Raw genomic sequence first — 25,239 nt, 5'->3', positions numbered from 1 at the left:
AGAATTAACAGCTCTAAACAAAGAAAAACCTGTTTTGGCAAAAACTGCATGTTTCTGTTAGGCTGAGTATAATAAGACCTAAAACGCATTCAGGAAGTACCACAGAGAGAAGTACAAAAATGAGACAAAAGGAAAAGGGTTGTGCTCTTACTACAGTCAACGATGTCCGTTTGTTGCTCATAAATAACAGATCAAGCCCTTCTACATTTTTCCTTCTTCCTCTCCTCCTCTTCATGGGTGGTTCTCCATCTATTAAAGAGCCATTTAGTAGATGCCTTGTGGGTGTGCGTGAAAGACCTGCTTGCAGCAGCTCCATTTGAGTTTTAAAGGCATCAGACACGGGTGTGGAGACATTAGGCAAGATAAACTTTGAAGTAACAGATGAAAAATTTGAGGTAGAACTTGTTGCCTCTCGTGAGGCCTTTGATAAATCTACAACCTTTTCTTGTCCATTTTCTGAGACCACCTGAGACTCACGTAACTGGGCAACCATTTCCATAAGATTTCTCCTCTTGGCAGCTCTCTCAGCCTCAATTTCAATCTTTCTTCGTCTCCTCCTCCTCTGACGTGGAACTGATAAATTGAGTGCATCTTCCTAATAAAAAAAATTAGCATTTCCAAACATTAGCAAAGCTCTGTTTGTTATGCTGAGTTCAAAATAAAACTGCAAACATATAACTCTGAAAACAAAGCCTTCATTTTACTCAAATAAACACTTTTATGTTTTTCCTATTTTATTCATGCTGGTCTATTTTCTATTACGCAAGAGAAGCGTGTGCAAGATAAAACATTTTATGTAAAAAAGAGAATGCTGCAGCCTTGCCTTTGATAACTGAGGAGAAGCAGTGAGATCTTCACTGCCACTGACACTGGCTTGACCAACCATGGAGAGCTCTGCAAAGCTCCTTTTCTGTAGAGGGCTGTCCACAGCTGTTGGAGTGTACCCAGGTATGAGCCCCTGGAAATCAAACATCTGGCGCCTATTTACTGGCCACTTCCCTTTCAGCACTGCTTCACAGATGTTGTCTAATCGGTTGATCATTACTCGGTCCTGCATAAAGGAAAAGTATGTAATGAACCTTCAGTGTAAACATCACCTTTTAAACTCAAATGAGTCTTATAACACAGTCCAGTTTCCAGAGCGTAAGGAAGACATTCAGAAACAACTATTCTTGCATGTTAGGAATAAACTGATCACCTTGCAAGAAGCCAACACAATTTTGTAGAATAAAACTTTAATAGGATTTAAAAGCTGCATTTATATTGTGAGGGGAAGGAGAAAAGACAGACCAAGTTTTCTGTATGACAAAGCACTAATTGAAAAATTTAATAGAAACTCACTGTTGTTTTACAAAACTTCAGTGGTTAGCAACATCAACAGTTAGGAAGGGAAAATAAACACATCTGCAATCAGTATCTTAATGCTGCAGTTCTCAAGATCCAAGAGGCTGGATCTGCAATTCTGTCCTAGGAAGTGGATCCTCATTAGCGTCACTATTAATAAAGTTCAACATTATGAAACGGGCACCAACCTAGGGACGTCTAATGAATGTCAATTTTCATTCCACGCCCATTATCACTTCAAATTTCACTGAAGCGTGTACACTAAAAATCTCTAATTATGTTTATTAGTCTACTTATGCTGAACCTATACAGATCAAGGATTTTCTGTTCTACTTTCACACTACAACTGGAATAAGACTTTAGCCCATGATTCCAAAATACTTGCTGAAAGCAGAGAAGATGAACATTGCTGGATTTTTTTTTTCCATTTCATTATTCAAGCACATTCTACACTAGCCTGCCTGAAGTAGTAGTAACTTTGGAACTCTAAGAAATACTGCTGGTTGGGGAATATGAGCATCAGTTAGCTTCCTGAACAGCAAAACAGTGCAAAAGCCACTAGCAAATCTCAGCAGCTGCAACAGACTGCTTGCTTTCCCCAGAAATAAGCCTATTAAGAGCAAGGTCCTCTTGCCCTGCTACCCCTTCCCCCTCCCTGCCCCAACCAGATGGCTCTGTTATGGTGATTAGTAAGCTTAAGACTATTACTACTTTATTTTTCTCTCTCCCCTCACTGCAAAGGAGAGTCTAAATTAAGTATGGATTTATTACAAGGTTACAGCTTTGTAGTTTTAAAAATATTTTATATTAGTTAATTTTCTGCATTGTTACCAAAATAAGATACAGCTTTATTCTATCTAAAACTCCTGCTTATGTTTGCAGGATACCTTAATACAATTACATCTGTCAACATTACATAATGGCTTAGATCATGTAGGTCACCAAAACTCTTCCCTACAATCTCCTCACCCCAAAATAAAAAGGTGAGCTTTTAAAGTCTCTGTCCTCAATTCTGCAGACTGCTCTGCAGGAAAAATGCCTAATTCAAAAGTGTACAGTGCTGCAAGAGGTGGGACTGCTGACAAAAAGTTATGCACCCTATGAAGAATTCACGTCTGCCAGCAGTCCATTGTTTTACTAAATGACACTATTTTACCAAAAAGAGCAATTTCTTTCATTTCCACTGCTAGTTTGTATGAGCTTGAAGAAAAAAGTGCCATTCCTCAAATCATTCACAGAAAAAGGTCTCTTGCACACCAGAATTGCAGTATCACACAAAGCTTACTGTTACTTTGCAAGCACATTTCCCGTATTTTACTTAAAAGAGACACGTCTTTCTACCCCAACAAACCTTAGGCCAGAATGAGAAGGCAAATGTTCTCTCATGAAGCAGCTGAACCACAGAGGGATCCCCGTCTTCCATGTAGAATCCATCGCGTGTTTCATCCCTTGCGGTACTCATAGAGGCATTGCTTTCTTCATCAAAATTCTTACCCTGAGACACTGCTCCTGCTGAATAACAATCATGGCCAGGCATTAACATCCAGTGTCTACCCAGCTAGATAGGCTAAGGCCACCAGGCTTGACACAACATTTCTAACTCGGGCTTTTGTTCAGTAATTACTACAGCAGATCCCCAGCCTTCCACATTTGGCACAGAGACCATGCTTACTGGCTCAGTGAGCTATCCTAGACATCATCCCTTGTGGGAGAATACCCTGCTGATGCTGGATGGCTCTTATGAAAGCTTATTTAGCCACCTGATATGTGGAAGGACAGAAGAACTGCTACATGTAGCCCATCCCATACTCCATAATGGCACCCTGCATCCCACTTACCAGCTGGCACGAGCTATAACAGCTGTGGGGCTTGTGCTAAGCACACAGAACTGATCTGACCAATGTATTACCTTCAGGTTGGGAGGATTCTTCTGATTTATCATCATCTTCCAGTTTCTCCTCTTCATCTTCTTCTGAACCTTTCTCAGAAATAGATTTTGGATCTACATCTGTACTCATTTCTACATCTTTCAATTCACATTTAACAGAGCCAGGCTCAGTCTCAGCATCACAGTCTGGTTTAGTGTCCTTATCTGTAGTATCTGTCTCCTCTTTGATTTCAGACTTTTCTTTGGCTGCTGGATTTTCAGACCCTTCAACTTTAGACTCTGTTTGTTCTGTAGTCTTTTCTTCTTGTACTGGTGTGGAAGGGACAACTGGGGGTGTTTGACTGCAGCCAGCACCCAGAGGGTTTACAGAAGAGACAGTATTTACATTACCTGTCCCTCTGTTCTGAGCAAAGTTTTTGTGAGCCTCAAGAAAAGAGAGTTCAGGATCATTCAGAATGTGATAATCTGTCCTACTGACTCCATGTTTAGCAGCACCAATCAGTAAGTCTTTATCATGTTTACCACACTCCCACCACTCTGGCAGGTCCAGACTTGGCTGGCAAAGCTTTAGCCTCTCCCCCAGCTGCGGGTGATGGAGAACCTGCTCCCGGATCTTGCGCAGCAGCTCGATGCGATACAACGTTCTAGAAGCGCGCTCCTCTGTGATGGGCTCAATCAGCGTGGAGAGATCCGGAGGTTCTGCAACAACACCAAGTTGTACTGCTTAACATGGACTGAATTCACACCCATTTCAAAATCATTACACCTGGGCATGAAGTTTCAACAGTCCCACAGTCTCACAACATTCTTGCTGATTTCCAGAGTCAGTTAAAACTTACCATCATCTGGTTTGACTGGCATTCGGCACACTCGTCTACACATATTCACAAAGCCATTAAAATACTTTTCCAAGCTTTCATCGGACTTTTTGTCAAGCCTGGCAAATGCTCTGAATTGATTCCATTCAAACTGATGTTTTACAGGATCAAAAATAACTCCAAAAGTAGACACCACACGATAAAAATCAGCTTCTTCTCTTCTTGTCCATCTAGTCAAGGAAGAAGCAAGAGAAGTAAGGCCACTGGATAGATAAGAGTCCAAACATTTTTAGAAGCCCCAAAACCCCCAAGAAAGAGGGGGTTTTGTTTTTTCAAAACAAAAGAGGGGTGTGGATGACACACAAGCTCAAATAAGACTGAAAGAAAGATATCACCGGGAAACTCACTTTTGTCGTTTCTCAGTTATTATAGCTTCCCTTTCTGCCTCCAGTGCCCTCACTTCTTCTCGAGGCCGACGTCTCCTGCGGTCAGTCTTCATTAGTGCCTCTTGCCTCATTTGTTGCCTTTTATAGCTGCGCTGATAGGCAGTAATGAGGCGACGCAGACGGGTAGTCAGGGTTGAAGTGTTGGGCCAGTACAGTTGCCCTAACTCAGCGTTGCTTTCACTGTGCTTGTCTAGAAAGAAAGAGCATTTGCACTGCAAAACCAACACTAAACATTTCAAAGTTTCTATGGCTATAACTGGATTTCTGTTTTGTTAGATAAGAACACATGCCACTAATACTGGTGCATAATGAATTAGAAACAGGATAACTATTGGTAAGAGATAAAAAATAGAATCAAACTATCCAACTCTAAGAACTCAGAAATGCTTATGAAGCATTTAGAGATAACCATCAACTGCTATGATTCGATGTTATGAATGCAAACATACTATGAACACCAAGTATTTAAATTAATGCAATGCATCTTTAAATACATTACTGAGAAGATCATTCTGCCTCTGAGGAAACACCTATGCTTATCATTTCCCACTTTATTATTCTCACTTAAACTTGGCAATTTTCCTTCATACTGAGGAAACAACGTATTTGTAACTTCCAAAATTATCTCGGCAAAACCATCAACGGCTGCATTATGAAACATCCGGTCTTTATCATCATGGTTTCTACTATGTAATTAGAAATCCAGAGAACCATAATGTGGATTATTCAAAGACAGTATGCAATTGTTTTGAAAAATGTGAAGCATGAAGAGATTTGGCAGCAAAAAGCTTTCTGTGGTATTGTCCCAAAACATCTCCTATCCCCTCATGTGGTAATATAAACAGTCCACCTTTCACTAAATGATCCCTTTTTGCCTTTTAATTTTTTTTTGCTATAGTCTTACTTGTGTGTAATTCTATGGACTCTTCTTTGTCTTCTGGAGGTGAGTTTGCAAATTCCTTGGGGAGAAGACAGAAGTTATTTTAGTTTTCAGTTTTGACCATATGTCATAATTTGAGAAGAAAAATATGTCATCTCTCAAACACAGCAGCAAACAATCTTTATAAGGTGTGTTTATCTGGTAGCTCTCAAACTTACAAAACACACATTAAAATAAATATGGAGAATCAACTATAATTGTACATATTTGTAATTACAGAAAATTGGGAGCTCTTACATCAATTTCATCCTTGAAAGGAGTTCTGGTTGGCTTATATTCTGGATCTTCATCCTCTCTGTCAAATTCACCCCTATAAAATATTTTAAAAATATTTTCAAGAAAAATACTGGTTTTGAGAGGGGGCAGATTTTCAGGACCAAAGCAAAAAAGCTACAAAAGCCATCAGTATGGTGTACCAAGTTACACATTTGTATTTCATGCTCAACTGTGTAAACAAATCTATGTACTTTGTACATCATATGATCACTTCATATCCTCAGGCAACATGTAAGTATAACATGACATATGAACCCATGCCAACATATACAATGCTGATAAAGTTTATTAATTTTTTCATGTCCTCCTTACCCATCACCGCCATCTGCTAACATGTCTGTCCCTCTCTGTTCAGCAGCTATGGCCTTTGCATCAGGCATGCCAACCCGTTCTAGAAAGCACAGTGTTGAATCAGCTCTCATAGAATTGTACTTCTCATAACCTGTGTGCAGAGTGGGAGACAAATGCTTTTTTAAAAGCTATGACCAGCTGTGAATAGAACAGGTCGAGGCAGTAGAAGTACAATTTCCTGGATTCAATAATTTATTTTAAAATAAAACAAAGGAGATGTTACTATGCTGGAAACATTTAATTCATGCAAAAAAATTGTTCATGTTGGTAAATTCCAACAGCACAGAAACATTTTCTCATCAATAACATTAACACATATAAGATAGTGAAGAAAGCATCAAATTTCATATCATTAAAAAGTAAAAATCTTTTACAAGTGAAAAACTTCTTTAGAGTTTCACAGTGGTTCCTGACATTCAATACTCACCAGCAGAAATACGCAGACACAAATGAAAGTGCACAGACACACACACACAGACACAGACACACACACACACACACACACATTTTCAATAGCTCCAGCCCTGCTGGAACCCTCAATATAGGCTGCAAAAATGCTGTATACATGGGTTATACGTAAGGCCAACGAACCTGTCTTATTAGGTTTAGGATGATGCATGTCAGTAAGATGACACTGTTCCCTCTACGGTTTTCAAACTGCTGTTTGCTTTTTTACTGCCCAAGTTGACTAGATGGAAAATGGCAGATCCCAACAGTGCACTGCAGGAAAATGATTTTTAGACTAGACTTGCCTCAGCTGAGCCCACAACACAGAGCTGCTGTACATAGGCAGAACAGCACAATTCAATTAGGATTTGTACTACAACACACTGCTCCTAACTGCTGTAGAGCCTCAAGCCAAACTGTAATCATGAAAGGTTTTATAAGCCATCATTCTCCCCTTTAGTCAGGCTGGGCTGCTGAGAATACCTCTGCGACCTCCAGAGAATTGGGATTATAATCAGGAATCGCTCACTGTATATATCATGCCAGCTCTGCATCCCCAGCCTTTCAAAGTTAACAAGGCTGCATCCCACTCAAGGGAGCCGGGAGTTCTCAACACTGACATTTGTGAAATATTGCTTGGAACAAAGCCCAGGAGGCACTTGTACAGATTAATAGCAGAGGTTAAGCCCACCGTCCACTTTGACACTGGTTGGCAGAGTTAGCAAGTGAAGCAGTGCTGGAAGCAAAGTTTATGGAGATCTATCTTACTATTTGGCTATTATTTAAACAAATATGGCTTTGTTTTATTTACAGCCAAGAAAGTAATGTTTTCTTCTCAAATGTTCTGCAAACATTTAAAAACAGCATCTGATATTTACAGCTCATATTAGGTTTTTAATGCAGGCAAGAAAAAAGGGAGACACAAGCCAACAGTTCTTTGGAACAATACTTGTTAATATTATGACTGAACAGTCCTACACACTGAAAGCTTTACAACTGAGTTTTGTTGAGAGTGAGACATCACTTACCGTGTTTAAATACTCCAATTAAAAGGGATTTATCTGCCTCCTTATCCCACCAGTCTGCAGGAACTTCGGCATGGAATGGCTCAGGTATCCATATATCTACTTCACTGTGAAGACAGCATTATATACATTCTCATAGGTATTACTGGACAAAGATTAAAAATCAAAACAAAACAAAAAAAATCCTAAAAAAACCCATGTGGCTTATGCAGTTCTGTAAATATAAATTTTGAGCTGGAAAACCACCCCAAAACCTAATACAGAAATTTAAATACCCTAAAAAAATAATTAGGATGGTTAAACAAACAAACAACAAAAAATAATTAATCAACAAAAACCCACAGCAAACAACTCCCCCGGCCCCAACATTAGGCTATTTTGGGAGTCAAATGGTTATCTAAATATGATTCATTTAAGGTCTTAGTATTTTTTTAATTTTATAAATTGAGATAGAATAATCCCTCAATATTAGCAGGACTGCAAATCCACTTCTGTAATTTCCCACATCGTTCCCCCCCCTCAAGAAAATTACCCGCTGCGCTTGATAAAATAATAAGGCTGCTTGAGAACAGACACATGAGAGATAAAGTGTGACCACCTTTAAACACTGCATTATTATAGTACGTGCACTTTACAAAAGCCAGAGTTATAAAGCAAAAAAATAAACCTGCACTTGCACTAACCTTGAGTCAGCACCCTCTAAGATCTTGTCTGCTTGGTCCCCTATAACTTCTTGTCGTAGATAGTAGAGCATGCGGACACGCAGCAGGACCCTGGAGAGGAAGGCAGAGGGGGGAAAAAGTTCTTAACTTCAGGACTGTTTGCCAACAGTGGCTTTTGGCAGCTGCTGCTGTTCATCCATCATCCTGCCAAGGCTGATTAGCCATGCTGTATGGTAGGCTTGAAGCGTGACAGATGGTGGCACATAATCACCTCTGTGTGGTGCTTTCTGCTGGCTTCCAACAGGCCTGCCTGGCAACTGCTTACACTGCACAGAGAGGGACCCAGCTCAGCCCGGCCCCGGCGCATTTCATTTAGTTCTACCTAGTGCAGCTTGTGAAGTTTAGACACGTACTCTACCACTGCCTCTGAAGTATTGAAGCAAGTTTGTAAACAACTGAGCAGATGGCTTTCAGTAACTGTTCTGCTTCATTATCTCATAAAATTTCCTCAGCTGCTGCCTTAATACCATTTTTGGAAGCACATCAGAAGTTGTAGGAATAAACGAGATATAAAATCTGGTTTTACTACCTTACAATAAACCCTCAATATGGAATGTCAGGTTTTTCAGATTATACAACTTTTTGCTTCTGTGAATGGGGGGGAAGAATAATCCCCCATTTCCCTTGGGAGATATTAACTATTTTTACTCTTTATAGTTTAAATTGCTATTAAATTTTACCAACGCACAACCTAACTGTTACAAGGAAGTGAAAAATCTTTGTTGTCAAGTTTATTTTTCCCCATTTCTGCAATACTGCAGTCGTTTTTGGAAGCACAGTCAGGTGTTGTGGTCACTCTTGAAGCTGGCAGGAGAGAGAATGGCAGACTGGCTTTTCAAGGAGAACAGAAAAGAGGTTTCTGTAGAAAAAGTATCTACCTGAAAATAATCCTGCTCTCCTATGTTTACCCAATTCAGGGCACCCCCTGCTGCCTGATTCATGAAGTAAAACCAGTACCAGCTAAAATGGAGATTGCTCAGCCTGCCCTCTCACTGTACCCAAATCCATCACAGCAACTGTTGAACTGCTGCTGCTCCTGGAACAGCAAGGGTGACCAGGGAAGCAGTAATCTGATCACCCACTTGCATGAAAAATTTAGACCACCACCAGTTTTGAGAGCTCCTTGTTAGAGATCAGATGCAACTGGAGCAATACCCAGTTTCACACGTGTTATTCAATCAAACCTCGGAAGAACAGGGATTTGAATGAAGGTCATGTCTGCAATTCAAAACATGTCAGACATGCTTCTTTCTGTATGCACAGCGACTGGGACCAGTAAGGTGTCCCTGCTCCCTGTGTGGCTATGTAAATAAGCTGTTGAGGGTCTCTGTCATCTTAGTATTAAGCAATAACAGCTGTTACATCAAGCTAAAGAGGAGAAGCACGAAATAAAACCCAAGATAAACCAAAAACCAGAAGCTCTTTGCACCTTTCAGGAGTCCTATGTATTAAACCAGTATACATGGTACTTAAGGATAGGACACCAATTCTTAAAAAGCCAACTGCAACTGGTACCTTTTGAAGGAAATTACTCAGATTATTAACTGGCTCCACATCTGTTTGATTTTACCTGTGCTAAAAACAAGTGGCTTCTACAATTCATTTAGTCCTGGTGAATCTGGGAAGTGAAGGAAAAAGATAGCAACTGAAAACATTCTTGTATATTTACCAGTCTTCCCAGACCTTGTAATTGTTCTATTGTATTATTAAAGAAGGAATATTTAAAAAATTAAGTCAGATCTGCAAACTGATTAGTAAGTAATGAAGACATGTTACCTAAGAGATTAAAATAATGCTACAGGAAATAATTTCATTACTTGAAGAGCAAGTGAAATATAATAACAGACCCGAGTAACAGTTCAGAAAAATCAGAAAGCAGTTTATTTGGAAGTTCACTCACTAACATAATTCTGTGAGTATTTGTTGTCATCAGCTAAGAATTGAGCTTGGTTAGCATCTGGAAATGAACTAATAAACCCCTTAAATGCCTTTCTTCCTTCACATCACACCCCCTATTGACAGCCCACAGGTACTTTTCAAATCAATAATATCTTTGCACTAAAAAGTATTAATGAGACACAATACATATTCAAACTACAAAAGTAATGATGACCTTTCAGTAACACTGCAGTACAACTGTATGACACATATACAATGAAGAGCAGAAATTTAAAAGCAAAACCAAACATCCCAAAAGCAATCAACCACATCCCCAGCTCTAAACCAAGGTATTTTTTAGGACAAAGTTCAGTGTCTATATGGAGAATATAGTAAACAAAACTGAGATGGCATCACAGAAAGCTGACCTGAAAGTAAGATATTACAAAACAAAAGCCAGAAAATAAGTAGGAAAGGCTTTTAAGAGACATTAATGAAACAATAAAACATATATATAAATTACTTTTATCCCCAAAGGCTTTTGGTTTAGTAAAATGTTTAGAATTCAAAAAATCAAATCAGGACAAATAAATTCAGGTAAAAGACTTAGGTCTTTTTTAAAAGTTAGTCCCAAAGGAGAAAGAATAAATTTTCTGTATGCTTATCATATATTATATTATTGCCCATTTATATATATATATATATTATATGTAAATATTCTCTGAGGAGAGCAAGACAGGAAGGGAGAAAAAGAATGAAGATAAAAGATACACCCATATATAGGTGAACCACTACATGAAACTACCGAAACTAAAAACTGGATATATGAGTTTAACATCTATGGAACAGAACTTTAAATACCAGCCTGAGGGAGTCCCCAGGAAGGTAAGAAACAAACAGCTTTTGTTTAAATATAGCCAATCGTCAAGTGAAATAGATGTAGTATAGGAATACAGTATTTACTTTCTATGGTAAAAAATAACCTTATCTGATTCCATTCTTATTTAATTAGTAGAGAATACTTTTCTTCAGAATTGTGCTGATCTGTAATGAAGAGCTTACAGAAGTATCCAGGTATCTGCTAAGATGACTATCCCCAAATTAAAAAGTAATAATGGCCTTTACAGACTCTTAAATGCCCCTGTGTTCTAATTAAATAGATCCAAATGAAGTTGTGGACTTTTGTAGTTAAAAAAAAATCCCAAACCTCTAAATGAAACATTTATTTGTACTTACTTATTACAGTGATGTTTGAGATGTTTCCTATAGCTGTCTTCTTGAAATAATACATCTGGATTACAGGTTGTGAGCCAATCAGCATCTTGCAGCATTGGCTGTGAACTCTGGGCTTTTACTTTCTTCCCTTTCCTCCCTCTGGGCACTGGTGCAGACAGACCTAGAAAACCCCCAATATTTCTTACACAATCCAAATAGAAAAACTCTTACTCCCAAACAACATTACAAAGATACATTTAAAAGTTAGTATTTATTATTTTGTGGGCAACACAACCACCAAAAACTGAACAGCAACATAACTCAGTACAGAAAATTGCAAGTAACAAAATCAACCAAAACTTTCATGCAAATTTAGGTGTGAAGATTTCAAAAATTCAGAGTGCTAGCCAGAAAATGGTGTGATATAAATATTTCTTGTAAAAACTCTCATGAATTTAAATGGCCGTAAGGAAACAAGCTTTCTGATTTATGGCAATTTAAAAGAGATTAAATCCAGCAGTAGGTGCCAGCAAAAAATTATGCTGGAATATTTGCTTAAAACTGATTTAAAGGGAAGAGCACTGCATTCTACAAAGTGTCTGAGGGAGACTTCCCCTTTAAGTACAGAACAAGTCAAAGCCCACCTTACTCATAAAATCTGACAAGATCCTACGACATGTCAGAATGGCTATAGTTTAAACCAAATACATAGCACGACTGAAGCGATTCTTTCCTATTTACTAGCATCATTATTTGATTGTGGTAGACATACCGGAATGATTAACCAAAGCTCGAGTCTGCCCATCTGCAGTTGGAGTGATCAGATCCCAGATGAAACTTTTGATATTTTCATCCCCTTTGTAATGATTAAGACAATACACCAGGATAGTCCGGCAGATGGTTTCCACATCTTGCTCTGTTAGCTGACGTTTATAGCGCCCATGTGAGAGGATGTCAGTCCACCGACCCCAGCTATAAGAAAAATATGTTCAATACAACAGCCAGAGTACTGGTATTTTAATTTGTGACTTTCAATTTAACTCCTGGTATCAAGCAACTTGGGACCTCCTGTGTTAGCACTAATGCATTTTGCATTTGTAGGTTATGTCAGGGGATCCAACCTCCAGCACCAAAGAGTTAAGAATGTTTATTTTACAGAGCAGGCAATAAGTTCACTGCTCGTAAAGCTGCAATTGAACTACACTCAAATTAATAAAGTACATATGTTTAACTCTAAAGGTCCCAGTAAGCTACAAATAGGAAACTCAACCAATTCCTACCATCATGGGATTCGAGGAACCATTCCTATTTTGATCCAAAACCCCATTACTAGCAATTGCTGTACACTAATTTCTAAAATACACTCATTCTGAAGGCCACTGTGTTAAAAGTCAAATATAGCTACATGCTCGTAAAGAGATGAAATTTAAATTAGCAGACTCAATGGGAAAAATACCAAGTATCAAATATCTGAATTTAAGTGGTGACAAGGTCTAGATTGACTGTTGATTCCAAAACCATTTTGTTCTTTACAAATACACTATTACTCTCTTCAACACTTAGAAAATAGAGGTTAAAACTCATTAACTCAAGAATACTTTACACTGAGAAACCAGAAACAAATATTCTGTCATCACAAAACCACTTATCTTACCAGTGAACTCACAGTCATCTGTGACACACTCAGATACTTTAAGCAACAAATATAAGCACAATTTATACATATGTAGCAACCAAAACCAATTCTGATTGGCATGTATAAGTATTATGCAGTATGATAGTATATGAATGCATCCAAGAGAAGGATGAGTTATTTACTGCATAAAATTTATTTTCAGATCTTTAGCCTCAATTAGTATATTTTATTTGAATATCTTACCCATAAACCAACAAGTTCTTCTCCACCCTGAAACATTCACTTCTTGCATAACCTTGTGATTTGTCCTGAGGCCTACGGGGCTTTGTGGCAGGCTTTTCTTCAGAATCGCTTTCCAGGTCTGAAAACTCCATCAATTCATCCTCTTTGACTGCACTGTAGAGTCTGGTTTGCTTCCTTACTCTTGGTGTATCAATAACTAGGTTGTTCTAAAATGAATGTGAAAATGTATACATTTAGAAAGGGCGGGAGGGGGAAGATTTTGGTTTAATTGTACTAGAAAAAGTCAAAGCTCTTACCCTTCCATTTAGAGCATCAATATCCAGCTCAGCTTTCTTTGCCCACTTCTGCCAGAAATTAGGGTCATCCAAAGAAATGTCCGTCCTATTCCCAGATGCAACAAAACTAGCCTAGTAAAAGTAAAAACATATGGATTGATTTCTTAACTGTATGCTATGAAGAATCCCTGCTTTTTCACTAGTGAATACAGTACTTAGGAAGGGGTAGGGTCAAGAAAGAAAAAAAACAAGTACACCGAAAAAATTAATTGACACAGAAGGCAATTTAATATACTTCCATCTATTCTGGTCACATTTTATTCATTTTACTCTGGCTGAATGTCAATGCATACCTTTGCAAATGTTGAGCCTTTTCCTTCAGATTCAATAGTAATTGTGTGTGTTCGCCTTAAGAGAATCTGATCAATGTCCTCTTCACAAAATTTAGACCCTTCATCTTCCTCATCCATCAGAGCACCATATGCCCCCTTTCGGAGCAGATCTTCTATTTCTTTTTTAGACAGCTGTTGCACCTGTAACACATAAGAGGGGTTACAGTTTGGGGGGTTTTTTGACACCAGCCAAGGTGTTCATCTGACAGCACATCATCTGATGAATCTTATTTGGCATTTCAAGGACTGAAACTCTGTGATAAAGTGGTGGTGGTCAATTAAACATTAATGCTGAAATCACCTTTTAAAGAAGAATACAATCAACAAAATTCTCAGGGTGAAGTTACGTGAGCGGCTTAAACGACTTAATAATTCATTGTCACTGAATCCCTTTAGCTTTGATGACTGCTAAGTTCCTCCTGGGAGCAGATTTAATTTACTAACCTGACAAAAAAGCTAAAGCCAAAAAAAAAGTCCCAAAGCAAAAAGGCTACACCAGCAAAAGCTAACTAGAAGAACTCCATAAAGTGCCAGGATCAACATAATGTAAAGGGTGGAATTATGAGAATGGATCAGGATTGAGGGAACATGACTCTACCTGCCCCCTTTTGGCTATAAGTGAGCCATTAGATAGGCTGAGCCAGTTCATGTAGCCAATGCCCTTATTTAACCTGACTTTAAACTATCAGCCTTCGGAAAAACACTGTTCTCCAGCTAAAACACAAACAGGCAAGCAAAGTGCCACGTGTTCATAGCATTTGTTGATAATGCACCTTAAAAAACTAATACTTACCCCATTTGTGGCATTTTCTCTTCCACTCATAGACTGTAGCACAGCCTTATCAAGACCCAGCTTCAAGCTAGCTTTGTCAAACATTTCCCTTTCATAAGAATTTCTTGTTATCAACCTGTAAATTTTCACTGATTTGCTCTGCCCTATTCTGTGACATCGTGCTTGAGCCTGAAGAAACAAAGACAGATATTAAGTAACAGGTTATAAATGGATGAAAAAAGAATTTTAAATAATCAATACAGAGAACCTACTTTAAAAGGCTTTGTTTTTCAATATAAATAATATTGTTTATGCTTTCAAGAGAGCAACAACAGATAATTTCTCTCGTACGCAAAGAAAATTTCACAGTAAAAAGGCAAAGAAACATTTTCAATAAAATAATCTCTTGTAATATTACCTGGAGGTCATTTTGGGGGTTCCAGTCTGAATCAAAAATGATGCAGGTATCAGCAGCAGTAAGATTAATGCCCAAACCTCCTGCCCTTGTGCACAGCAGGAAAACAAACCTATCAGAATCAGGTCTTGAAAACCTGTCAATAGCTGCCTGACGCAAGTTGCCTCTCACTCGACCATCAATTCGTTCATATGGGTACCTGAAAAACAGATGCATTATAGGGATTGCTTCACTGCAATGGCATCGCTTCTTCAGAAGAATATGCAATTAAAAACAACAAAGACAAATATGCTACTATGGGGTTAGAAGAACTCCAACAAACTAAGAGACTAGCTAACTTTATCAGTAAAGACATATTACTTTGTCTCTTTCTTGGGTAAAGAACAGGCTTTCATTCCAAGGAATTCAATAAAAATTTAGGCCTAAATTAAAAAAACTCTAGAGCCACCAAAACATTTAACTGAGAGCTAAACTGAGAGGTTTAAAGCTTTCCATATGAGGTCGTTTTGAAATCACTCAAAAGAAAAAGGCTCAGTACTTGCAACCTCCAGCTTTGCTCTTTCCTTTAGCTAGATCACCACAGAAAATATTGTTTTAATTTCTTCCCTTTCTATATGGATTACTCACAGGTTAAATGCAGTGGTCACTGAGGAAGGCAGAGTTTATTTATAATTGTATTATATTGTTGCTCTCACCGTCTTTGAATGAGGTAGTCTTCCAGTATGTCCAAGCAGCGCACCATCTGGGAAAAGATAAGCACCCTGTGGCCACCAGCCTTCAGTTTTGGCAGCAGCTTGTCAATCAGTACGAGCTTGCCAGCAGCCTGGATCATTGCCTGGAGCTGAAAATCTGGAGAGTCGGCATTGTGTGTTTCTTTAAACTCTTCCAAAATTTTCTCTTCAGCACCTGCAAAGATTGGACAGCAATACATGAACACTGCAAAGGGTTTTATCAATAAACAATGAGCTCGCCTTCAATACCCTATGGAAACTGCAGGAATGTTTTAAGCACTATGTGAATAAACATTTATAAAAAAATAAACATTTATAAAAAATATTAAGCTTAAATTTGAAGCAAACATATACACAAATACAGCATAAATAAAAAATAACTCTGAGAATTCATTTTTTCCTCTTTTGAACAACACTAAACTCATCCCTAAATAAATTCATAGAACCACTGCCATACACAATTCAATGAATAAAAAAAAAAAATTAAACATATTTCAACTGATAAAATGGATTTTTTTCCCTTTTAAAAATGTAATATGAAAGAAAATAATGTCTTTTTTCTACAGGAAAATACAGGGGACACAAATAATATTTAAAGTCTGTGCCTCTAAAATCAGCCTCAATCATCCACATGACGTGTACCTGCTCCTTTCATGATTAATTATAAAATCAAAATCCAAACAAAAAAACTAATTGGGAGGACGCAGCTATGAAATTATTATTTTACATTCTATTTAGTTTTTTCTCACTGAATGTATTTTTTTTTTATTCAGTTTCAGGAAGCTTATCCATTGTATTTATTCTTTCCAGTGTCAGTCAAAAGTTCTCTCTTGCCACTTGCTCTGCCTATGAATGATACGCACAGGATCAACTATTTCCTTGTTCTGCTCAGTATTGGAAGACTACAGACCAAGTTCAACCTTTCTCTTTAACCTCTCCTATGCTTTTATTCCATTTTTATGTCACTTCTACAAAGTAGGCAATTCCAAGAACTATCAGATTTCCACTCTTGGTATGTAAAAGGTTAGGAATCTTGATTCTAAGCTTATTTCAACTCCAAATAAGCCCTTTTTTTGAGCCATCTCTTTTCCCCCCTCTGCTTTTGTTTTTTTCTCCAACAAAATACAGTTTATAAAGTATTTCTAGTTTGTCTAATATTCAGCTTCATTACCGCTCTTGAACAGCACAAGGAAAGACGGAAGGCTTGGGGGAGGGGGAAGCACAGCTGACTGCCAGGCTTCTGCTGAGCATCCCTCTCTCAAATCCCAGCTCTAAGTAGATGCCTGTAAACAAACAGGGAAAGGCACCCTCCCTGTGCGATGGCTGGTTCAGTGCCCGAACCAGATTCACCCGGGCCAGGCTGCCTGACAGCTCCCTGCTGCTCCACTCGCTCTTACACCTGATGGACTCACGATAGGACCGCTTTTCAAGGCAGGTTGATGTCCCCGGATTTTCCTGATCCGGATTCCCTGCTCCCAGCACTACTCATCCTCATGGTTTGCACATCAGAAAAGTAAGCCCATATAAAATGAGTGTGAGCAGACACTCAAAGTTGCCTTCAATCATATCACTGCCCATTTTGTAAAACAGGCAGAATTTTGGGCAGTAAATCTCCGATTCTGTATGAACTTTGGCAATTCCAGGATACAGCAGGCTGTCAAGCAGTTCATATACAGTAATTTCAGTCATCTTTCCAGGGTACAGCAATTATTTCTGACTCAACTGCAATATCCAGATTTAAGTTTCACTACTGTGAAGCAACCCAATATGCGAAAACAGCATCTGCAAAAGTGAACCACATCACACCAAACCCACAATCTGGTCTAATGAATGGTGAATTTACAGGATCAGAGCTTGGTCTCAGCAAGACTCAAATCTACTACAGATAACTGCAAAAATCTGTTCATTCAGTAACTCTGTCCTAGCTAAATCTTGTAGAAGACCATCTTTTAAATTCCTATTACAATTGTAGCTACATCATGTCCATTAAGTCCTTGCTACCCAAAAGTTACTTGATGCAGTACTTGCAGGTCTGTAAAATTATTTCCTATTCTAGCTGACTTTTAGTAGGGGATGAAAGAAAGGTATATAAATGTGTGGTTCACGTTCAGGGAAACCTCCACTTTTACTCTTCATTAGGAGAGGCTCCCAGGGCTCAAGAGGGCACAACAGAGTAAGGACCCTTTCTGGTGTTCAGCACTAAGATGTGTAAGTATAGAGGCATTCCCCACTGCTGGTTCTTGGAGACAGAGAGAGGAATGATGTATAAATACTTGAGAATGGTTGCTATGGAGAAAACAAGGAGTCCAGCCCTAAGAAAAATGACAGACAATGCTTTACTCAAGTTGGCTGAAGAATACCCAACATGCAGTAACTACCTCTGGAAGTCTATTCCCAGTCTCAGCAGACCACAGAACACATCTATCAATCAAGAAAGAAACAAAAACCCCATTTCAACTCCTACCATATAACTGAAGGTTATACAGAAGATTTGGTTGCAACTCTTACACAAAACATGTTCAAATACATGTGCATTACTGCTTGCTCACAAACCCCAGAAACTGGGAAGAAAACGAGGATTCAGAGACACTTCTATAAAAGCACTTAAGCTTAGAAAACAGAACTTGCTACTGCAAAAAATCATTCATCAGGAGAATACTATGCAACCATAAGTACTTGCATTGCAAAAACTCTTAGCAGAAATAAAATAAACTTGTGCCATTACACAAACTACAATGTTGTTAAATATCAATCAACAAAATAAAACCTTGGGCTCAGATGACTACAGCATGTAGAAGTATTTTCTGTCCCAGAACTACAAAGGATGTATTTGCTTAGTTCCACCTCCACACTAACACATCAGGATTTCTTTTTCCCCTCAAATCTGAAGGCTCAACCCACCTGCCATGTTGCTGAATGTCCAAAGCAAGTCCAAAGGTTCAAAACATTACAAAAATATTATAAAGGCAAATGCATTCAAGAGACAAACCCATCTCCCTTTATTATATTATACAGTCATAAAAAATATTTGAGGTCTTCTAAATCAACACCTGACCTTTACCAATCTTTAAATTTTATTAAATATACAAGACTTCTGAGGGAAAAAAAAATCACTGCTGTAGGCAACACTGCAAACACTGCTCATAAACTCTCTTTGACAAAACCAAGTAGCAGCAACATATTCATTTTTTTTCTTTCAACAGACATGAAATAAGGAAAAATAAGAGCAAGTTTAAAAACTAGCTGAAAGCCAAGAAGCATCAGTTCAGACACCCATAACCTGAACAGTCTAAACTATTCTGATAAACTCATTTATACAATGGATTAAGCAAAAAAATCAAGTAAAAAACCCCAACAAACCCTGCACCAGGGTTACTCTACTCTATGTCATACAAGTTTAGAAACTGAACAGCCACCAGCATGGATGTGTTTAAGTACTTTGGAGTAAGCCATGTCTTTGGAAGAATTACTTGTGCATGAAATATAATTAGATGTTATTTCATTAATTAGCTTAAGCATTTTACCCCTCATTTAAACAAAAAGTGTCAAGGAAAAGAACTTAAGTACTGCAATATAGAAGTCATACAATAAAAAACTCAAATCACATATGGCTCTGGAACAAAATAGTCTTTCATCATGAAGCCTATAACCAGCATAAACCAACCATAAATCATATCTAGTAAGAAATAGCAGTTGGGGAACAAGAAACTAGTAGAATGGATCCCTGTATGGAGGTTTGTGTTACATCCTCAAAGGGAAGAACTGACCAGCACACACAAGTATGGCATATTCAGACAGAGCTGGCTGGTTCATCACAGGGTTGGTCACTGGAACAGCCTTCCCCAGGGAAGTGGTCATGGCATCACAAGTCAGAGTTCAAGAACCATCTTGTCCTTAAGTCACAAGACTTAGTTTTAGGTAGTTCTGTGAGGAGCAGAGAGTTGGACTCAATAATCCCTATGGCTCCCTTTCAACTTAAGATATTTTTTGATTCTGTACTACTTGCCACAGATAATCCTGATCTAAAACCAATACCATCACACAGAAAAAGTCACTGAAATCTAATATAACATTCACCCTTATCGTTCTCTTACTAGTCAAGTTAAGAAAACTAACTGAAAACATGTGGCCATAAAAGCAGGCTTGATCATGATTTCTTACTCTGCAACTTCTATTCAGAAATTTTAAGTTACTACCTTATGATGTTCAACAGCAAGAAAGTAACAGCTAAGTGTAAGTGAAGAAAAAGTTTTCAAATTCATGCCAGCATCCAACAACCTGCATAACTGAAGTTCTGTTTGTCACAAATAACAGAAAGCAAAACTTTATAATACCAACATTAACTCAGTCAGGGCTAAGTCTATCAGGAAGCCTTGGAAAAAAGCAGCACAGAAAAAAACAGCTGCAACAGCAGTGCTGTCCTGGCTAGCAGATATCCATACCTATGAGAACCTAAAAGATTGTCTCACTTTTCTACTTAAAATAAAATAAATGAATAAACAAAAAGACATACTAAAACAGAATTTATACATATTGTACATGTTTAAAACCATTTTTCAAATGAAAAGTAGGCAGCCTACCATTAATAAGGTATGGATGATTGCAGCATTTTCTTAGTTCCATCATAGTGTTTAAAAGATTAGGTACATTTGCCTGACCTCCACCCTTGGAAAGAAATGTGAAATTCTTTTCAAGAATAGCACGATAATATTTCTTCTGAATATTTGTCAGCTCAACTTCAATGATGGTTTCCTCTTTGGGGGCCAGGTTCTTTTCCACATCCTCCTTGAGACGTCTCAGCATCATCGGCTTCAAAATAGCTTGCAATTTTTGCACCTGGGAAACAGATGTTTAGTAAAATAACTGAATTTAAACTGTTAGGGGTCAAATATTCATTTTTCAATTTCCTTAATTCTAAAATGTTTGTTTTTACCTCAAAAACCAAGTGGAACACATTGTAAAAAAATCTTTCCTCAGTGACTCAGCAGCAAGTTCTCCTTGTTAACTTAATGACATACACATTTCTAGTCTATTTTGGTGTGTTTTGTGATGTCTGTTATTAAATAGACCTCACTCAAAACTATACTTCTAGACAAGGACAGTACTACACACAAATCATGCAGAACTAACCCTTTGTTAAATAAGCAAATCTGACACTTTAAGATAACTTTTGCAGCTCACTTTCAATTACTAATTAGTATTTAATGCTATTTCCCCACTTTAAATATCTGCTTCTAATTATTTTCTTATTTCCCTAGTTTTGACATCCACTGAAGTCGAACACTATTTAGGACTGCTCTAAAAATGGAAACATTTCATTTCTGTTAATTTTTATGACACCGATAATTTTTAGCATTTCCATGTTTTGTGGCATATTCTTTAAGACACATTCTAAACAGTGGGAGGGGCAAAGCAGAAAATGTCAGTTTTCTTTAAAAAAAGGCTATGTTTTAAAAAGCTTTTGTTAAATCCCTTACTTAAAAAGCTTATATATATCAAAAAAAACAAAACAAAACAAAACAAACAAACAAACAAAAACAAACCCAAACACCTGGTGTTTAGGCTGTTTTAGGCTGTGTCTCAAAGTACAAATGATCTCATTGCTGAAGAGCTAATAATTCACCCTGAAATTTGTCATCATCTCCTGAAGCAGAGCTGCACAGCAGAAATATGAACAAAAGAGACTTCCTCCTGAATTTACATAATTCCCTTAGTAATAAAGCAACTTCAGAACAAAAAGGGTAATTAGCACAGAGGGATGAACAATTGACAAAATATATTGAATAGGACTGCAAGGAATGGAGAAGAAAGTTATTAGCACATAACCTGTCCCACCACTTGAAAGATAGACCCAATTCCAAAACCTCTGAGTGTCAACAGATAAGTTCAAAAGAACCTAGTGGACCAAGCAATCCAGGTTCTAACTCTGATCATGGCTAATGGCATTATTTTAGTAATAGTTCAATATATGGCCTCAAAAGCTTCCAGTCATTTTGAGCTGACCATACACAAGCTATGTTGAGAGAGAGGATATATTAGCTCCAGTTCAGACACTTCATTAGCAGGACTATATGACTTCTGCATCAGAGCTAGTTCACTTTGAGTCAGGTCAGTGTCCATTCTGACTGACATGTAATAGCATGCACAACCTATGGAAACATATCCCATGATTTTGCCAGGTGGCCAGGGGCTAGAGGAAAGGGTATTTTGTAATTTGGACTGATGTGTGAGAGTTGTTCTCAAAGAAAGTCAACAAATTCAAGGAGTCAAAAGTTGAAAGGTATAAAAAAATGAATTTTCAGACAAAGTCAACAGTTGCATACAAAAATACAAAAATATGTGCAGTTACTATCACAGGAAGCAAAGGGCCAAATTAAGATGCCATGCTTCAGTTAACTCTTAATATTAAGGTGGTTTGGCCTTTTAAAACACTTTGATACATACACAGAAACATTTTACATTTCAGATACCAAACATGTTGCACCAAGGTCTTTCATTTTGTATTGATTTATGCATTTCTATTATTGGCCAGCTTGAGAAATCTGTTTCTGAGTAAAAAAATCTCCCTCCATTAGGTTACCTCTTGCTAAACTGGGTTTCAAGTATGTTCCTGTTTGCACTTAAGTAATTGAGAAAACTCTCAGATGTTTAATTCCACAGAAGTTATAGGAACAGTCCCTTCACTGTGATGCTTAAGGAAGAATGTAAACTGACAAGTTAATTCTCTCAGAAGTATTTTCATCCAGAAACTATTACAAGACACCCCACCTCTATTTCTAAACACTATATTTTAATAAAGGGAATCTTTCCTGTTTCTACAAGACCAATGGACAAAGGACTTAAAAAAAAATTAAAGGAAAAAAACATAACACAAAATCCCAACCAGAACAGTTATAAGGCAGAATTACTTTTGGCCAAAAGCAAAAAACTCTCAACTAAATGAAAATAAACCCACCATGGTATTCCAGGGAGCGAATAGATATTATTTGAAAAAATAAAACATTATTTTCAAATATTTGAGAATAATGAAGTTCAGATAAATAGAATAAATGCAATAAAATGGATAAATTCACAATATCTAAACAGAAAAGTAAGCGTGCAAAATAAGTTTACCTGCTCTTCAGTTTTAAGATCCCCAAATTCTTGCATGAATGTGGTTTCTGATGGAAAACGACCTGGTTCCAAGAAGTGAAGCAAGCTAAACAGCTCTTCCACTGTATTTTGCAAAGGGGTTCCAGTAAGCAGCACTTTATGCTCCTGAAAGGTTAACAAACAGTTGCCCAGGAATCCATCACTATAATTTCCAACTGAAAAATACACAAAATTCTTTCCCCTTGTCACCGTATGTCTGTCTCACCTTTGCTTCCTCTCCCCTCCCCCAGCTACTTACATAAAACTCTTCTCAAGAAATTTCTAACTAGTACTCTGGTGTTCATTCAGTGACAGCCCAGAAAAACACTTCACTACTTAAGAAGCTTCAACGATACTAGAACAGATTTTACAGGTCCACAATGTACCATCCCTTTCATGAACAATGAACTTTAAATGGAAAAGTAACAGTTGAACACATCCAATAATTTCCAGTAAAAATTCATTGATTTATCACACCTCCAATTGTGCACTGATTTCCTCAGACCAGGAGATCAACACAGGATCTAACAGGAAATCTGAAGCAGAGTTCTACCTTCTTACATGCTAAAGAGCATGAGAGTGGCAGAGACAAAAGTAGTAAATTGCTTTAGAGAAGAAGCCCAGACAGGTTCAGCAACTAGTCCAGAGCCAAACATAAATTTAGCAGTGTAATTAGAATCAATATGAAAAGTCCCATATCTCCATTTGTAGTCTGTAAGACTATAAGCTCTGCTTTCCTCTAACAGCACCATAATAAGAAAAACAAAAGGTACACAGCATTTTTACAAACCGAATTACAGGCATTATTAAGGCATGACTGCATTATTCTCACATTTTAAAAGAATATTCTGCCCAAAACGAAGTAATTATTGTGTCTTTTAAATGGTAAATATCTTCACATTATCTGATTTTTCTCTCTGAGTTTAATACACCTATTTTGTACACATAACATAATACACATTTATGTAAGCATCAGAAACCAACTCACTTGCCCTTCCCTAGTATGAATGAACATCCTTATAGCCATATAACAAATTAACATTAAAGCTGATATTAATGCAGAGCAGTTTAACTCTCATGACCAAATTTAGCCACCTGACCACATAATACTTTTAAATAAATGTCTATATAAAGAAGTGTCTATGGATTAAGTCACAAGAAGAAAGGAAAGAATAAATTAATTTTGATTGTCTTAGGAGAATCCACATAATTCTATGTCTAAATCAATGAAAAAAATTATTAAATATCAGCACTCCAAAACTGAAGGTATACATATGCTTCCAGGTATTCTATATTTTGTCATCTGCATTCTCTTATTCTTCGTAACACTTGATGATTTACTTGAGAAAAAACCTTTTTATTTTACTTTTTGAAAAAAATCAGAGGTAATGCAAGTACAGGAGACTCAGATTAAGAGATGTTCACACTGACCAGATCCATCATCTTGAGTCCTTCCAAAAGCTTACAGTTCCTGTTTTTCAGCCTGTGGGCCTCATCAATGACCACGCAACGCCATGGAATGTTACGCAGCTCTGGGCAGTCAGTCAAGATCATTTCAAATGTTGTGATAATGGCATGGAACTTGTAGGACCCCTTTATCACACGACCCTGAAAAGAACAGCAAATGTTAAAGTAAACTCCCTGGCAATGAAAGGAAGCAATTTGTTTCACCTTCAAATTCAATTTTTTAAAAATACAGAACTGTACAATGGACAAGACATTTAAAGCAAATTAAGTCATTATTGCTGACTAAATGGGAAAATACAATTCTGTGAGTTTGCTACTGGCTTCATGATAGCTGTTTTCAATCCTGTAAATAGGGCCACAGAATCATCGCACATTGATTACCAAGAACTTATACAAGTATTTCAGATGTAATTCATATGGATTATACTAATGCCTTGAGACATTAACTTATTGCTGCAATATTGAAATAAGGTTTTCAGACTTCGTCAAGAGAATTCTCTTTTTACTTCTGAATTGAAGGTATATTAATGTCTTCTTCAATCCAAGTACAGCAAAAGTGCATTTAGGTTTCCTTTTTATGACTGTTTGAATATTGTGCTGACTGTCATCAGGTTGGGTTTTTTCCCCGGTAAACACTCAGGATTCAAAACACCCACAATTCACAGAATGGCTTGGGTTGGAAGGGACCTTGAAGACCATCTAGTTTCAACCCCCTTGCCATGAGCAGAGACACCTTCCACTAGACCAGGTTGCTCAAAGCTCTGATCCATCTGGCCTTGAATACTTCCAGGGATGGGGAATCTACAACTACTCTAGCACAGCTTTGA

At 37.6% G+C, this 25,239-nt stretch overlaps 1 protein-coding gene across 9 annotated transcripts in view; it reads right to left on the bottom strand.

Annotated features, from left to right (window-relative positions):
* CHD7 (chromodomain helicase DNA binding protein 7) overlaps positions 1-25,239 on the bottom strand; it is a 130,723-nt gene that overhangs the window by 4,476 nt on the left and 101,008 nt on the right. For 8 of the 9 annotated variants that reach the window (XM_079299996.1, XM_079299997.1, XM_079299995.1 and 5 more), the window contains 22 exons: positions 24,377-24,553; positions 22,928-23,071; positions 20,395-20,650; positions 15,779-15,989; positions 15,087-15,282; positions 14,690-14,857; positions 13,858-14,037; positions 13,526-13,636; positions 13,230-13,435; positions 12,123-12,322; positions 11,372-11,531; positions 8,219-8,308; positions 7,539-7,642; positions 6,025-6,154; positions 5,674-5,746; positions 5,401-5,455; positions 4,458-4,686; positions 4,072-4,280; positions 3,254-3,931; positions 2,696-2,856; positions 824-1,051; positions 152-595 (listed from right to left, as the gene is read on the bottom strand). In XM_079299996.1, coding sequence (XP_079156122.1) covers positions 152-595; positions 824-1,051; positions 2,696-2,856; positions 3,254-3,931; positions 4,072-4,280; positions 4,458-4,686; positions 5,401-5,455; positions 5,674-5,746; positions 6,025-6,154; positions 7,539-7,642; positions 8,219-8,308; positions 11,372-11,531; positions 12,123-12,322; positions 13,230-13,435; positions 13,526-13,636; positions 13,858-14,037; positions 14,690-14,857; positions 15,087-15,282; positions 15,779-15,989; positions 20,395-20,650; positions 22,928-23,071; positions 24,377-24,553 — 4,410 coding nt within the window. The remainder of the gene's footprint in view (positions 1-151; positions 596-823; positions 1,052-2,695; positions 2,857-3,253; positions 3,932-4,071; positions 4,281-4,457; positions 4,687-5,400; positions 5,456-5,673; positions 5,747-6,024; positions 6,155-7,538; positions 7,643-8,218; positions 8,309-11,371; positions 11,532-12,122; positions 12,323-13,229; positions 13,436-13,525; positions 13,637-13,857; positions 14,038-14,689; positions 14,858-15,086; positions 15,283-15,778; positions 15,990-20,394; positions 20,651-22,927; positions 23,072-24,376; positions 24,554-25,239) is intronic. The other variant, XM_079300000.1, reaches the window with a different exon arrangement.

Source organism: Erithacus rubecula (assembly GCF_903797595.1).
Source record: "Erithacus rubecula genome assembly, chromosome: 3".
Classification (NCBI taxonomy): domain Eukaryota; kingdom Metazoa; phylum Chordata; class Aves; order Passeriformes; family Muscicapidae; genus Erithacus; species Erithacus rubecula.
This window is presented reverse-complemented; position numbering and strand designations above follow the sequence as displayed.